At 47.9% G+C, this 17,694-nt stretch overlaps 1 protein-coding gene across 3 annotated transcripts in view; it reads right to left on the reverse strand.

The window, feature by feature from the left end:
* The window catches only part of LOC144177877 (lysyl oxidase homolog 2-like), a 374,790-nt gene that overhangs the window by 143,478 nt on the left and 213,618 nt on the right, over nt 1–17,694 (reverse strand). For 2 of the 3 annotated variants that reach the window (XM_077705479.1, XM_077705460.1), the window contains 3 exons: nt 17,508–17,670; nt 15,123–15,260; nt 6,947–7,064 (listed from right to left, as the gene is read on the reverse strand). In XM_077705479.1, the coding sequence (XP_077561605.1) occupies nt 6,947–7,064; nt 15,123–15,260; nt 17,508–17,670 (419 nt within the window). The remainder of the gene's footprint in view (nt 1–6,946; nt 7,065–15,122; nt 15,261–17,507; nt 17,671–17,694) is intronic. The other variant, XM_077705469.1, reaches the window with a different exon arrangement.

A 17,694-nucleotide genomic window follows, 5' to 3' on the forward strand; every position in this document is an offset into this window, starting at 1 on the left:
TGTAGACATGCTAAATAAAAGCGCACAAAAACGCGAAACAAAGAGAAAAACTACACAGGACGAGCGTTTTAGAACTTTAAATGAATCTTAGGAGCACCAACAAGTGGGCAAGTTGGTATGGAGACATGCTAAATAAAAGCGCAGAAAAACGAGAAACAAAGAGAAGAACTATGCAGGACGAGCGCTTTAGAACTGTAAATAAATATTAGGAGCACCGACAAGTGGGCAAGTTGGTTAGGAGACATGCTCAAACAAAGCGCAGAAAAACGCAGGACAAAAAGAAGAACTGCACAGGACGAGCGCTCTAGAACTTGAAATGAATCTTAGGAGCACCGACAAGTGGGCAAGTTGGTATGGAGACATGCTAAATCAAAGCGCAGAAAAACGCGGGACAAAGAGAAGAACTACACAGCACGAGCGCTTTAGAACTCAAAATGAATCTTAGGAGCACCGACAAGTGGGCAAGTTGTTATGGAGACATGTAAATCAAAGCGCAAAAAAACGCTGGACAAAGACAACTACACAGAACGAGCGCTTTAGAACTTGATATGATTATTAGAAGCACCGACAACTGGGCAAGTTGGTATGGAGACATGCTAAATGAGAGCGCAGAAGAACGCGAAACAAAGAGAAGAACTACACAGGACGAGTGCTATAGAACTTGAAATGAATCTTAGGAGCACCGACAAGAGGGCAAGTTCGTATGAAGTCATGCTAAATAAAAGCACAGAAAAACGCAGAACAAAGAGAAGAACTACCCAGGACGAGCGCTTAAGAACTTCAAATGAATCTTAGGAGCACCGACAAGTGGGCAAGTTGGTATGGAGACATGCCAAATGAAAGCCCAGAAAAACGGAGGACAAAGAGAAGAACTACACAGGACGAGCGCTTTAAAACTTGAAATGAATCTTAGGAGCACCGACATGTGGGCAAGTTATTATGAAGACATGCTCAAACAAAGCGCAGAAAAACGCAGAACAAAGACAAGAACTGCACAGGACGAGCGCTTTAGAACTTAAAATGAATCTTAGGAGCACCGAGAAGTGGGCAAGTGGGTATGGAGACATGCTAAATCAAAGCGCAGAAAAACGCGCGACAAAGGGAAGAACTACACAGGACGAGCGCTTTCGAACTCCAACTGAATCTTAGGAGCACCGACAAGTGGGAAAGTTGGTATGGAGACATGCTAAATAAAGCGCAGAAAAACGCGAAACAAAGACAAGAACTATGCTGGAGGAGCGCTTTAGAACTGAGCCGCGCGATCACGCACCGGTGATGACAGCCGTTGATCCGTGCTACATGCTCATTCGGGGATTGACCGGTCGGCGAAGAGGGATTGGACGGCGAGAGCACTTCAAGCAATCTGCATTACTGTTCATTTATTTGGTCTAAATTTTGTGGCTAATTTTGCAACGTAGAAGTTGTACCTTCTTTCAGGATAATCGGTTCAGTTTTCAATGGGAACACTCCTTTATATTTATAAGCATAACCAGGAAATGATCGAGACGTGTTTGTTTAAACCCCTTCATATGCAATCAATGCGTTTGTCATTTTAGGTTCAAGTGTGGCAGTGGCTATCCCGTCCTGTGAGGGGTAAAGATGAGGAGACACCTGGTGTGGCAGGCGGCAGTAGCAAGTCGGGATCCAACCTGAATAAAATAGGCAGGTTTGCAAGAGTCACATGTGATTCATGTGATTTTCGTCAGCTTGCTCTTACAGAAACAACTGCAGCATGAAACAGTGACTGTGGAGCTGGCTGAAAATTTCCCCATGCAGCTGGCTGTTGGGCGCTGTTATTTGACAGCATGCAAAGGGCACTCAAAAGGTGGAAGCTTGTGGGACACGTAGAGAACGGAAACATACAGGATTCTTGGAGGACGCAGAAAGTCGGTGGTGAAATTCCAATACAGGGGACACACAAGCGACGAATGCGGTCTGTTGCCTTCGGGACATACAGGGGACACACAAAGGCCATATGGTGTCTGTTGCCTTTGGGAGATAGACTGGACGCATGGAGGACGGAAACACGCAGGACACTTGGAGGACTGAGAAATTCGGTGGTGAAATTCCAACACAGAGGAAACACACAGGACGCACACAGTCTGTTTCCTTCGGGACGTAGACTGTCTTTTGACTGGACATAGAAATTTTCATAAGGATGGTATGGAGACATGCTAAATAAAAGCGCAGAAAAGCAGAAAAACGCGAAACAAAGAGAAGAACTACACAGGACGAGGGCTTTAGAACTTGAAATGAATCTTAGGAGCACCGACAAGTGCCCACGTTTGTATGGAGACATGATAAATAAAAACAGGACGAGTGCTTTAGAACTTGAAATGATTCTGAGGAGCACCGACAAGTGGGCAAGTTGGTATGGAGACATGCTAAATAAAAGCGCAGAAAAACGTGAAACAAAGAGAACTACACAGGACGAGCGCTTTAGAACTTGAAATGAATCTGATGAGCACCGACAAGTGAGCAAGTTGGTATGGAGACATGCCAAAAAAAGCGCAGAAAAAACGCGGAACAAAGAGCAGAACTACACAGGACGAGCGCTTTAGAACTTGAAATGAATCTTAGGAGCACCGACAAGTGGGCAAATTGGTATGGAGACATGCTAAATAAAAGCGCAGAAAAACGCGGAACAAAAAGAAGAACTACACATGACGAGCGCTTTAGAACTTGAAATGAATATTAGGAGTGGGCAAGTTGGTGTGGAGACATGCTAAATAAAAGTGCAGAAAAACGCAGGACAAAGCGTAGGACGAGCGCTTTAGAACATGAAATGAATATTAGGAGTTGGCAAGTTGGTATGGAGACATGCTAAATAAAAGCGCAGCCCTCATGAAAATGGACGTTGAGTTTTAATAGACCCCCTATTGTGTTTCTATAGAGTCAATAAAAAGTCAATTAAAACTCATCGTTTATAGACTGTGCTCGTTAAAAAGTCAACAAACTTTGTATTGCAGAACCTCAACCAACATTTTATTGCCTTCAAGATATTGAGTTTTAATACACTTCATATTGCGTTTTTATAGAGTGAACCAAATCTCCCATCACAAAAACTGCGGCCAATATAAAATCAATGAACTTTTTATTGCAAAAATCCAACATGAATTTTATTGCCTTCACTATATTGAGTTTTAACAAACTTTGTACTGCCTTTCTATAAAGTCGTTCGAACTCCGAATGTGTGGACTGTGGTCATTAAACATGCAATAAACTTTTTATAACGAACACGCTGCAAGTTGAGTTTCAATAGACTCTGTATTGCGTTTCTATAGCCCACCCACGGAGGTCTGGTAGCTTATCGGTGCATATATGTAGGGTGCTATAGCGCCGCCTGCCCGGCCTCATCAAGCGAGATCGCGCGTGGACGTCCCATCACTTCGTCTTGGGAGCACTTGGGAGCGGTGGCGCCTGGGATGGCGGACATCACCGCCAGAGAGTTCGCGCCCCTGCAAAGCTCCTCTGTTAAAACTTGCCAGAAAACCTAACTCACAGGCAACAGGATATTACGACTATACTCAACAAGAAATTTATAGAAAGGTAACAGAGAAAAATTTAATAAAAACTCATCAGACATTTTGTTCAGACCTAGCTCATATGCAACAGGTTCTGATGACTGGGTAAAATAGGAATTTTATAGAAATTTAATTCAGATAAATTTATTAGAAACCCGCCAGAAACTGTATACAAAGCTGACTCAAACGCAACAGGTTGATACGACCATACTCAATAATAATTTAAAAAAAGCGAATCCAGGCAAATTTAATAAAAACTCATCAAAAATTCTATTCAAACTTTATTTACACGCAACACGATGTTACGACTATACTCAATTGGAATTTTATACATTAATTGCCATCAATTTATAAAAATCCGTCAGCAACCGTATTCAAACCTGATTTCCACGCAACAGGCTGTTGCGGCTGTACTCAGTAAGAATTGCATAGAAAATCTATTGAATATATTTTATAAAAACCCCATAAGGAACTCATAAGAAACTACATTCAGAACCGATAAGGCCTACTGACTTGGCTCTATAGACTTTTATTGAAACGCGGTTGCCAATTTGTAATGGAAACTCAATAGAAATATTCTATAGAATGTTGACAAAATGTTTATAGGGTTCTTTTGAGCAATATCTATAACAAGTTTATTAAATCTCGGTAAAGATTTTTATGAGGGAGAAAAACGCAGGACAAAGAAAACAACTACACAGGACGAGTGCTTTAGAACTTGAAATGAGTATTAGGAGTGGGCAAGTTGGTATGGAGACATGCTAAATAAAAGCGCAGAAAAACACGGAGCAAAGAGACGAATTACACAGGACGAGCGCTTTAGAACATGAAATGAATATTAGGAGTGGCACGTTGGTATGGGGACATGCTAAATAGAAGCGCAGAAAAACGCAGGACAAAGAAAAGAACTACACAGGACGAGCGCTTTAGAACTTGAAATGAATCTTAGGAGCCCCGACAAGTGGGCAAATTGGTATGGAGACATGCTAAATCAAAGCGCAGAAAATGCGGAACAAAGGGAGGAACTACACAGGACGAGTGCTTTAGAACTTTAAATGAATATTAGGAGCGGGCAAGTTGGTATGGAGACATTCTAAATAAAAGCGCAGAGAAACGCGGAACAAAGAGAATAACCACACAGGACGAGCGCTTTAGAACTTGAAATGAATATTGGGCAAATTGGTATGGAGACATGCTAAATAAAAGCGCAGAAAAACGCGGAACAATGGAATACGCATCTGCGATTTGGAGCCCTCACCAGATATGCCTAATTAACATTCTTCAATTCGTCCAAAATCGTGCGGCCTGATTCCTCTCCACAAATTACGACAAACGAGTAAGCATCAGTCAAAATCATCCCTCGGTCTCCCTGTTTTGTCAGCTTGACGCTCAATTTCACGTCTCTGTTTTTTTCACAAACTATACTACAGGTTTCCTCACCTACATGGCTCACTTTTAGTTCCGTCTGTCCGAACATCTCGTCGCTTATTTGATTCCATGAGTATTCAACGTCTGTTTGGTTCTACTAATGCTTTCAACAAATCATTTCTTCCTACGGCTATGGAAGAGTGGAATGGATTGACGGATGCTATTGTCAGCGAACAAGTTGCTTTTAAATTTAGAGATTTATTACTAGCCACCCTTGACTCTTAATCGCTGTTCTTTTTTCGTTATTTGTTTCCTGCCGCCTGTATATTTTGGACTGCGAATTGACTGTTAAACAATTCGTTTTACATGCTCTGTGTTCTTTTTGTTATTTGTTCCTACCTGCATGTTTTGGTAATTCAAAAACTGTAACCATCAACTGCATTTTTATTACCATTTGTACTTTGATTGTTCCCCCCCCTTATGTAATGCCCCGAGAGAGGCCCTTAAGGGTAAAAATAAATGATGATGATGATGATGAAAGTGAAGAACTACACAGGACGAGCGCTTTAGAACTTGAAATGAATATTAGGAGCACCGACAAGTGGGCAAGTTGGTATGGAGACATCTCACAGCCCACAAGCGTAGATTGCCTTTGTCCTTGCTGTGCCACAGCTATGTAAGACCGTGTAGGCTAGTCTTGCTCTCTTGGCTGACCTTCACTGCTTGGAATGCAGAAATCGTAAATGCAGCGAATCTTCTCCAAAACACTCCATCAGCGTCGAAGTGACGCTATCGCGTCGTACATCTGAAGTCACTGCCCCTTGCTTTCACCAACTGTACAGTTAACATTTTTGTTTTGCTCTTTCCCGTCGAGGTCTTACCGTACAAACGCTATCTACCTGGTAAACCTTGCTCTTCGAAATTGCCAGTGTGTCGTCTTAGCTGACAAGGGCCTGTTACGAATCAGCACGAGGGGCTTCGACGTTGCCCTGCGGGTGCGAGAAACGGCACGTTTTGTGCATTGCGGCGAAGTTTCGAGTGTGGCGGTGAAACCATCTAATCAGGAAATTTCATGTTTCGATGAGTTGGAGCCTGGCTGCCGCGCGGCGCCTATGGGCATATGAGAACCGGTACGAATTGACTCTTGCAAGGGAATGTTTGAGCAAGCCTTCTGGAAATGACGGCCGAATGGTGGACTCCACTATTCCAGCCTATCTACAGCACAGCGTGCACCGGATTCTGAGGAAACCGTCAGCAGACCCGTGGGAATAGTTTTGTTTATTTGTACACTCCGGTGCAGTGCACACTCAACGCCTGTTGACGGTTGAGAATTGTAGATGCTCGCCCTTACGCGAGCCAGTGCGCGCATGGCGGAAAACGTTTCTCTGCCGTTCGAGTCACGTTACAAGCACGCCAGTGAGCTGCTACCTGTGTGATTGCTCTTCTCTAGTTGCGATGCATATTAAACAAGTTAGGATTGACTTTGGCTATTTGTCGTTGGGATGGAGGCCCCGACAATCCTCTGAACAACCCCGCTACCACGGAGGGACGGGTTGTAGTCGTCCGCCCCCGCTGTTGTAACAGGCTCTGTCTTGTGGTCTTAATTTTGCCGACTTGGCCACCATTCGCGTGCTTCATTTGACTTTTGGAGCGCCTTTACTTACATTTTTATCCCTGTAAAATTATTTGCAATGTACGCAGCAAATGTGCTATTGGAATGAAATCGCCGTTACTAATTATTCTTGACACATAGCAGTCCTTCGGTTTGGGTCCCATGCATCAAATGTGGATAGTGTAAGCAAAAATAATTTGATTTGCTCAACTTACGGATGCCTTTATGCATTCAGCTGTACGCATGCATTTCAGCCCTTCGTGGTTCGGCGTGAGTGCGCATGGTTCACAGGGTGCCATGATTTGTTCGAAGCCAACAACTATAATGAGGAACTCGAGGCACCTATGATGGACACGTACTGCGGCTAAAACTCGACTCCACGCTCTGTCGGACGCCTGACGCGGTACGGCGCGTGCGGCAAGAAGGATGGAAGAAGGCTCACATGTGGCACGAGTGCCAGATCCAGGCGTGCTTGGGCAGGAAGGGCACGAACTCGGCCGTTCCCACGTTGGCCACACGTGCCGTGAAGCGCAGGAGACGACGGCTCTCGTACAGCCAGCCTGCGCGGAGAATGTTCATCCCCACCGTCACCGATGGCCTACAACTGTAGCATCTCACGGGCGCGCATCATTGCGTGAACAGCTTATCGTGTGAAATCTCCGTTGGCCACGCCCACCACCCTTCTTCTTATCCATCGTCCGCGGGGTTTTCAACTGACCGTGCAAAAATAGTGCTGTGACGCGCGAAGCTTTGAGCGTCGCCACTTTCGATAATCTCAGGTTCATGTTTTGGTCCCTGTTTGTTCCAGCGCAGGCTAGTCAAGTGTAACGGCGCAGTGTCTTCCGTTCAAAGTATCTCTCATTATAGATGTGGTTACTGTTATGGACACACATACATGTCACTTACATGATCACGGCCTGACACTGCTCACCTTTAATTGGACTTTCCTATACGGCCCACGAGAAGCGACGACCGTGCGCCGCTCCCGGCGCATCACTCGCAACACTGGGGCTTCCCACGCGTCGCTCGTGCCCCGAGTCGCTGATTTCCAGTTAAATGCTTTAACACAGAAGTGTTTTATGCCGGGGTACACTAAGATCACACTGATCCGTCGCGGAAATGATTCGCCGCAACGGAAGGTACGAGGCGTTCTGCTAACTGCGCTGAACTCACACGTGAACAGCTCTACGATTGTGCCTTATATCGTTCCCTATGACTCATTCAGATGGTGCTGCCGCCTAGGATAGGCGAAGTGAAGTAGCTCATCATGCCGCTAATGAGCGCCGACAGTTGATGCCTCGATGCCAGTGCCTTCGTGTACGGGGGACGCGCGTGAACTGAGGCACCCTCCGCTGTCGCGTCAAGCTACTCTTTCTGCGCATGTTATTTTTGGTTTGTTATCCCGGGATAAACACGTTATTTTTCTGTTTCTTGTGTGTCGGCGTCACTTCGTCTGACGAGCTCAGGCTCGTGAACCCTTCGCACATAAAGGATGTTTCTTCAACATTCAACTGCTCCGGTAACACACTTTCGTGTTTTACCGATTCCCATGAAAGAGCGATCAACCACAATTTTTTTTGAGGACGGACAACCACGATCAAAATTACAAAACAGCCATTGTGAATCTTTGTTGGAACACAAAAAGATGGAGACTCATCTCGGCTCACACGATTAAAGAGCGAGGCTGTGACAATACGAACAAAAATAGCATACCAAAATGTACGACAAATGCATTTTAAAGGTAATTTTACAATCCTTTATTCACGAGAGTATTGGGCAGGGCGCAGTCTGGTGCAAGAAAAAGGACCCAAGTTTTTGTACTTTGCGATTTAGCATATTTCTCAGCCCGCAACGATGACAGGACTAGAGACGAAGTGAGTCCTGTAATGCACGAGTATTGCACGAGCGATACTACATTTTTTGAACATTTTCTGACATTAGCGTGATTTAGGCGGGGTTCTGTTAAGAATGTTTTACAAGTTGGGGTTTTTTGTCCTCTCAAAGGTGGGCTTCAGCTGTCCCGTAGCTAGCTGAGCGAAGGCAAGCTTTCGTAAGCACGTGTGCACGGTGAATTTATTTAAACTGGTGTTTTGCTCATTCCAGCTTGGCTTTGCCTGTTAATATTTCATTCTAATAGTATGTTTTTTATTTGCTTTAGGCGGATCTCTGCTGTCAAACGTGTGTTGAGCAGGCACAGGCCCCTCCGGGATATGGTTTGTGAATATGCGACCGCGGGCTTCTTGTTACATATCTACCGCACTCTTGGGGTTAGCTCAGAACAGCTGCCCAGTCTTCTTAACCAACTGCTCAAATGAGCTGGCTGTACGGCTGCTTTTGCCCAGCGGGCAGCGTTGCGGCTTCCAACGCAGTCAGTCAGTTCACTGTGTGACGGGAGGTGGGGCTGAAGAAGTGAGTGGAGCCCCCTTTCCAGGGCCGCAGCTGCAGCTGCCCCGATCAGCTCTCACTGAGTCGCGGGAGCGGAGCTGGCCGGGACTGGCTCCCGGTCTCCAGTTTGTCAAGTTCCTGCGTTCATTGGGTGGTGGTGCTAGCTCAAATTTTTACCTTGCACAAAGACACAGAAATCCTTTTCCGATATGATAATTTATTCGGTTCAATAAATAGATATTATGGTAGTGACAATTTGAGCCGAATATGAGTTCTATACGGTACTTGTTAAATTAGTAAAAAAAGCATTATTGCGGAAGCTCGTCACCTGATGGTCGCTAGCTTATTTTTTACGCTAGCGATTCTCAGCAGATCCGCCTCCACGACAATGCCTGCTTTTCCCCTGTCGGTCCTGTGGCTGGCCAAACCATCGTCTCAGCCTCACAAAGTCCCGAGTCAAAGCAAAGTGCGCTCTTCCTATGTCTGCGAAGGCGCTCTTCAGTACCGCGACATCCTGCATGCTCCACTGCAGAGGCAGCTGCCCGAGTCCAAAGGCCGTATGACTGAAGTTTCTGGGACAGGAAGAATGGCCAAGATCAGTGATGCAGCTGTTGGAAGCCAGCGCTTTGTTCGACTATGTGGTCGACGGTCGCTGGCGGGACTTTGCTCGCCCGTTGAAAGCAAGGATTCTCCGTGTCCCCTTCGCGGAAAAGGCGATGCGTCGTTGGTCACCCGCTGCGCCACTCGGAGGAGTTTAAATACGAGCACAGGAATTATGACGCAGCTCAACCTCCTTTCCGAAACTTATGCCGTCTGGACTCGAGGCCACTCGTCCCTAGAGAGAAATAAAGTTGCTCTTTTCCGCATCCACACCGGCATTTTCTCTCAGCCAGTAACCACGTCCTCCGGCTGCTTCACCTCGCAACCATCACACCCTCCACACACAACCTTCGCCTAACTCTGTCTTGACGTCATCCCGTCTAAGTAGGAATGAATGTGGCGTCGCTTACAAATACACACCACTGCTGCAACGTGCCCATTTTTCCTTCACTAAGCCAGTCCTCACACCAGCGACCACTATCGGTGTCTCGCCAGCACAGCCCGCATCTCGCCCCTATTCCTTCTATCGAGCAGTGCCGGCCTACCGGCCACCTCTGACCATGCTGAACCGGGCTGCAATAAAGGCCCAAGGTACCAGGCGACCCATCCCAACCTCCACCGTTCGCTCCGTTAAACGTTATTCCCTCACGCTCTACAGACTGTTGCATCTGGGAAGGCCGACCCGAGCCTAGCTCCGTCACCTCCGACATGCATGTGGTACCGGGGTTTGAAGTGAGCGGCCAGCCAGTGTTGCCGCCGTGAAGAAGTCCAGAAGCCGTAGGCAAAACGTAACTTGTTTACTTCATAGCGAGAGATAAGCCGAAGCCAAAGAACAATCCCCGACGGGCGAGGTTACAGTACAGGACTCGAGCAGAGAGACCGCATTGATTCACTGCTCAAACAGGAATGAACTACAGCGCTTGGGGGGTCTTATTTATACCCAAAGCGCCAACGGTCGAAACAAGTGTTCCCTCTAGATTGTGCACACGTCACGACGGCACACACACACACACAACACTCTTTCCAGAATTTGTGAGCTGTCGGTCCGAGAGTCCGAGCAGAGTCCGAGAGAGGGGAGAGAGGAGGTCTCCGCAGCGGACGCGGGGCCTCCGTGTCCTTGGGACAGGTCTCTGCGTGTGGCGTCGGCACGCCATCGAAGCTTGATCGCGCCGACAGCGAGGCGCCTGTGATCAAGGCGTGTAGCGACGCGATTGAATTGTCGGCTGCAAGCGTGAGTCACCGACAGGGAGGGCCTGCTGGAAAAGCGCACGTAGTGGAGGCTTCGCCGCACAGCCGAGGAGTATTGAAGGAAGCACAGCGGCGGCCTCATTCCTAACAAGACCCAAGTACTCAAGGCAGACGGGAATTACGATTTGTTTACAACTCCACAGTGAACTAATTCTTACAAGTAAATGGAACTCGGCGTACAGATACAATCATCGTCTATTGTACTATGATTTTTTCCGAAGCACCTTTTTTTCCCACGCACCGATTTTTCCCACGCAGCTGGCGAGAACTACGGGACATTCCCGAGGATGCGCGTTGTGCTGAAGGACACAAGTAAATTGTTAGCAGTGAGCCTGCAGAGCTGCGCTGTAAAATAGAGTTTGACATGGTACGCGTCGAAGGGTCTTGCGAGGGAACGAGGTCAGTCGGTAGCAGCGGCGTGGCGCCGTTGCTTCGCCTCCGGCTGACATCGTTGTACAACCATTCAAACCATGATGGGGAAATCACGGTCGTCTCCAAACTGCCGGTAGGTATAGTCTCGATGGCATGTGGCAAGTAAACCGCAAATGAGTGATGAACAGGCATCGCAAAGACTGTGGCTTATGCAATGGGTACGTACAACAAAATTGAAAGCGCACCACGTACAAAGGGTCCCTTTCACTTGCTTGACTGGATAAAATTGAAGATGGATTTGTGGAGTTTTAAAAATAGTTAACCACGTCGTTCCTCACGAAAATCAGGCTCGACTCGGCGCGTCTTGGCCCAGATTCATAGGCGCACAACGGGGTGTGTCCTCCCCTACGCCGTGCGAACCGCGCTCGAACACTCTCAGTGGTCGCTCGCCTCAGCAGCGGCACTGGCTGCCTCGGCTCCTCCTGTTTCCCGCATCCGTCTCCCTTCCTGTTCGGCCACTCGGTTCTACGGCGCGTTCAAGGGGTTGCGGGACCCTGGGAGGCAGCTGGCGAGGCGCCCTTCCACCTGCCTCCGCGGCAACGCCGCAAGTGCTGTGGAGACTGTTCCAGCCACTTTTGAAGGCAGCTCTGCCACCCGAGCAACTATTTACCGGACACCTTAATCGATGCACAGCCGCCTGTCAGCTCACGCGCATACCTCGAGCCTTTTCGCACGCAGCGCATTGTGCATCCCTCACCGAACATCGGTTCCGAAATTTACCCGGTTCCGAAATTTACTTGCTCTCTCTGCTTAGGTTACCCCAACATTATGGGCATATGATCGGCTCGCAACGTTGACCCGCATTTGCCACTCAGTCACCCTGGGAGGCGGAGCTGTCTGACTCCAGCGCAGCGGCGCAGCTCCAGGCTTCCAAAGAACGCGCCGTACTCCACTCCATTTGCTCCCTCCACTCGGATGAGCAAAGGATTCGCTTATGCGTGGGAAAATCCATTTGCAGGCTCGAGTGCAGGGAGCAATACGAGGGTAAGGGTTCTTGGAGAAAATAAAAGCCATCCTTCTCTCTTCACTCTGTCATTCTGGGCTCTTGTATTGCTTGCTTTGTTGACAGAGCGAAAATCAACCGAGTGCCGCGAAAATTTTGCCGACATGCCCCATGTGCTACTTACGCATAATTAATCGTGCCGCCCAGTTGAAACAAACTGCGAATATTGGATGAAATGTGTTATGTCTGACGGCGTTAGACGGACACAGATACACTTTTTGAGAAATTCCGATGCTCATCTGCAGGACTACATATTGCTGAAAGAAACTTGTTCTGCGATTCGCATTAAATATACCATCAGGGATTGAAGTACCCTCCCCTATCGCTGGTCACTCTACTATTAAAGTTTTCTCCCGACGGGGCCTCTAGATCAGCCCCTGCATTACATCTTCCGGCTTCCGCTCTCTGCACGTACTGTCATTTTTTCGTAGCTCTTGCACGTATCTCGCCAATATTCCCTGTCCTTGGCTTGACCGATTCTTCCTAAGTCGTGTACATTCTCGGTTTGCCTTCAGGCTGCGTCCTAAATGCTGTGCTCATTATTAATTAATTAATTTATTTCTTTATTTATTTATACAGGTACCTATATCGCCCTCACGGGCAATATTGTACGGGGGAGAACAAGGAAAGGAATACAGTACACTTGATATAACAAAAAATGGTTGCGGCTAAAAGGCTGTATAGTTGAAACAACAAACTGTTGACTTACACTGTCATAAAGAAGGCATCACATTGCAAATACAAAGAAAAACGCAAAAAGAGAAGAGTGCTATCGGTTACACAGGGCAATAAAATAAAATAAAAAAGCAATTAGTACGGAACGCATCAGAAATGTACAGTAATGAATAGTTCAACACAAAATTGTGCAAATTTCTAACAAAAGATGTGGGAGGCGCGGAGACAATTTCCTCTGGCAAGCCGTTCCGCTCATGAGTGGTCCTTGGAAAAATGGCGTATTTGAATGCGTTGATCCTGGATGCGTATTCACGCAGTTTCGAGTGGCGCAGCAGGCGACCAACGACGCATCGCCTTTTCCGTGAAGGGGACACGGAGAATCCTTGCTTTCAACGGGCGAGCAAAGTCCCGCCAGCACCGTCGACCACACAGTCGAACAAAGCACTGGCTTCCAACCGTTGCATTGCTGATCTTGGCCATTCTTCCTTCCCCAGAAACTTCAGTCTTACGGCTTTTGGACACGGGCCGCTGCCGCTGCAGCGGAGCATGAAGGATGTCATGGTACTGAAGAGCGAATTCGCAGGCATAGGAAGAGCGCGCTTTGCTTTGACTCGGGACTTCGTGAGGCTGAGACGATAATTCAGCCAGCCACAGGACCGACAGGGGAAAAGCAGTCATTGTCGTGGAGGCTGATCTGCTGAGAATCGCTAGCGTAAAAAATTTAGCTAGCGACTCTCAGGTGACGAGCTTCCGCAACAATGCTTTATTTTACCAATTTCAGAAGTACCGTATAGAACTCATATTGGGCTCAAATTATCACTACCATAATATCTATTAATTGAACCGAATAAATTATCATATCGGAAAAGGATTTCTATGTCTTTGTGCAAGGTAAAAATTTGAGCTAGCACTTTTTTGGTGTAATACGCGTCAGTGGGATTGCATAGAAAACCTGTGGCAGCTTTGCTGAAGCACACTTAATACCCGAGGCTGTTGGGCGTACTCACACTGTCTTTAGTACCGAGTGCACGGGGACTGCAAAACTGTTCGAATTGCCTCAACTTGGAATTAAGCAAAAAGCACGAGAACAGCATTGTGATCAGCCTGCCTCGCTTCTTAATTTCGTTCAGCATCTCCTCTTTCGTCTCCAATTGGCGGGTACGACACAGGTTGACATGACAGTTGAGATTTGCTGCTAAAATTGAAGCCCCCACCGCACACACTGGTCAAGCTGCGCGCAACAAGGAGGGTTGTGGACCTCGGGAAAGAGGGTTTCTACTGCACTGCTGTTTTATTAACTGCGGGATCCTCTGTGGCGAGCCGCCAACGTCAGTACAGAACACGGCGCTGTTTTGGGGCTGGAAAATGTTTAATTGAATAGGTAAATGATGGTTTCCACCGTGCTTTTTATTCGAAATGATTTTGGATTATCCAATATAATTGGTTCGAGCTTCCAATTATCGAGAAATTTCTTCGTTTGAATTGCATGTAAAATTTCCCGGACCAGCATACCACTTCTAATTAACCGAACATTCCAATTAAGTGCCTTGGTATCATTAGAACCGACCGTATTTCGTTTTCATTCGCGAAGGTCGCAGGTCCTCCATCTTGCCCTCTGTGTACAGAGGTAAAAGATGGATGAATTGCTATGTTTGTCGCTGGTTTCACGAATGTACCTTTCCGTCACGAGAGCGCGGTGGTCGTAGCATTTTTGCTTCGCGTAGCACTGCTCTGTTGCCCCCAGTTGGCCGGTCGCAGGTACTTGATCGCAACAAAGCCTCTTTTCGGAAAAGTCCACACTTGCGCTCCTAAGGCACGTGGGCGAAGGTAAATGAACGGCATATCGTACGGGGAAAACCTTCGGACCGTTCTGTAGAACATGGCCGTCTCAATTAAACCAGCCCCCTCGGTCGAGGCTCGTTCCGTTCGTCCCGTGACTTCTGAAGGTGGCTTACATTGTCAGCCATGCAGCAGCGGCTGACTCCCCTTCAGCGCTCCACGATTTTCTACACCTCACGACGCGTTCTGTAAAAATGGACATGCCCTGAGGGGTATCCACGTCACGACGCATGCGCTAGATGTTCCCTTGACACACAGCAGATCACTATAGTACCACGCACTGGGGATTTGTCAGGTGACTTGGCAGCTATAGCTCTTAGGCACTTTTAGTGCAAATGGGTTGAATTCTGTCGTCTCGGGGTCTCACACGTTCGTCTGGAGGGGTGCCCTCGAAGGGGGGAAATCGCGCGCCCGCGGATGCAGCGCGCCTTCTCACCGGGGTCGGCCTTGAGCGCGTAGGCCGAGGCGGAAACGCAGTGCTCCTCCATGGCGCACTGCAGGTACAGCAGCTGCCGGTCCTCCAGGTACGCCGACCGCTCCACCTCGCGCTCGTCGATCACCAGGTCGGCCTGGTCTGCGACACGAGCAAGCGGAACTGCTCAACCCGGCCTGCTCGCGAGGCCGCCGGGGTCGGGCGGCGCTCACACATATCGAAATCAGTCAGCGCTCAGGCAGCTTCGAGGCAAACTAGACTGCAGGCGTTCTTTGAATTGAGAATGAACGTCGGATTGGTTTTATGATAGCCAATAAAAGTAAAAAAACTGCACGCTAAAGTCGGTGCGGAACAGAGGCGAGATGACAGCAGACACAAACAGAAGAGGTGTTCCGAGTGGAACGAGAAGGAAAACAAAAGGCGATGAAAAAGTGCCATCGCGTGCGAGCAGTGCGAGTGCGGAAAACGCAAACCATTCGTCACGAGAGGAGCCAAGAGACAGGGCGAGAGGAGAGGCATATGACCACCGTCGTAGGACGGCATGGAAGGCTTTTGACGTCATTTTCCTAAGTCGCCAATACCTCCCTTACTAAACTGCCTCTCAGGTTGATCGCGGTTTCATTGAGGACGCGCGAGAACCTGCAGAGTGTACGCACTGCACAGAGGGCGGCACGGAGCCCTTCGGCAGACACGTGCAACACTTGGTCGACCCCACTGGAGGCGATCCTTTTTTTGCCGCACCCGGCCACTTTAAAATAAATTGCGCTATTCTGCATTAATTCTGTCACACAGTGCATGAGAACGAAGATGGATTTGCTCGGTCTAACTCGCGTATGGGACGCAAGGACGAAACAAGTTGACGAAACAAGTCTTCTGACTGGCGCACACGACTTCCTCATGATCGGCGTGTTTTGGTTCGAAAGAAACAGTGCTTTATTGTTTAATAGTCACCTTAGAGGATGCTTCATTTGCAAATACGATATCAGGCGTTGTGCGATGTTTCTGCGCGTCAGCCGATCCATGTGAGGGTACTTTTCGGAATACGTTGTTGACTGCGGAGCTACTGACTGAGCAACATGGGCGCGCCATAGTGGCCTGATTTGAATATATATATTGGCATGTGGAACAGTAAGAAATTCGCAGTTTCTGTGTATGCGAAGTGGTGACGTTAATGCATGGAACACACCATCGAATACGATGCCTCGGGAGCTAAAAATCCACTGCTGATTTAGAATTCGGTTACAACAATCGAAATATTACAAGGGTGTGCATCAGGCACACCGTGTCATCTTCTTTTCACGTCTCTTTGTTCGCGTCTCCCGGAGCATCGCACAGCCGATATCAGCCCCTCCAACTTTACGGATAGAGAAAAATACATAGCTTTGTGTCTACGTTGGCCCCCTAACCAATAAATTTTACGAGTTTCTTCGTGCAACTCAGCACACCAGCTGTTCAAAAACACGCCACGAAAAAAACGAAACTGTCCGCGATAAGGCTATCAAGGAAGTTTCCATTGGATGAGGAGGTCGGAAAGGCTATGACAAGGAGGAGGGAGCAGAATGCACGATAAGCATTTAAGAATTACTTTAGAATATTCATATGGGGCGATATTTTTCGCTCTACACTAACGGCCCTTAATTGCGTGAAAACTCTACTAGAAACTAATGGTATCGTTTTTATTAATTACATCCAATTCGCGGCAAAAGCGGTAATCTGAAGAAAACAAATAGTTTGAACGCGAACATTAGGTCCTGCGTATTGCATATTTCCAACTTTTAACCCGTTCACTGGATTAGACAACAGTCTTGCATAGTTTGTTTTGCAAAAAAAAGCTAGTTATATGTTACGATATCCCCAAGGTGAAGAAGCCTTGAAGGAGAAGGTGGAGAAGAAACGCCGAAACAGGGCACCACATGTGTTGTCTGTAATAAATATGGCGACAGCCACGTGAAATATTAGATGTACCATAGAGTGATACCGCTTGGTGATAAACTACGCTGTGTCAACTGTGTTTGAGTGTCCTAGTTATGGATAAATATACGGTTTTGCGCACTCATGCGTATTTACAGCCTGCTAACCAATGACCTGATGGTATATCTCAGCAGCACGTAATCCGGTCACTTGCTCTGTTTTTAAAATGCAGTAACCAATGCAGTAACTATGGCTTCGTGCCCGCAGAAATCTGCGAGGAAATGCAAAGCCTTCGAAGCAACCTTCACAGTGTGCCGGCCTAGGGCCCTGCAGGAAGGCGATATTATTCCATCAGCGCCGCCTTGTTTGGAGCCTTCTACCTTCTACAGCGTTCCTCTCGGCCGCCGTTGCAGCACTTTGTAGGCGGCCCGAGCGACCCGGAAGCTCCGGAGCCCGCACGAGGGGCGGGAGGCTTACCTCGCACGCACACCACTCCGGCGAGGCTGTCTCCCAGTCCCGGGCAGCTGACGACGCCTGCGCCCAGCTGGTCGTGCAGGCAGTCGGCCAGGTTCTTCTCGAGACCGGTGCATTGCACGCCGCTCAAGAGCATGGTGCTGTTGATGCCGCCGAAAAAGTCCCCCTGCGAGTAGCGGCTGCTGCCACT

Source organism: Haemaphysalis longicornis, unplaced genomic scaffold (genome assembly GCF_048455015.1).
Source record: "Haemaphysalis longicornis isolate Haplotype H1 unplaced genomic scaffold, Haemaphysalis longicornis Haplotype H1 scaffold_1, whole genome shotgun sequence".
In the NCBI taxonomy this organism is placed as follows: domain Eukaryota; kingdom Metazoa; phylum Arthropoda; class Arachnida; order Ixodida; family Ixodidae; genus Haemaphysalis; species Haemaphysalis longicornis.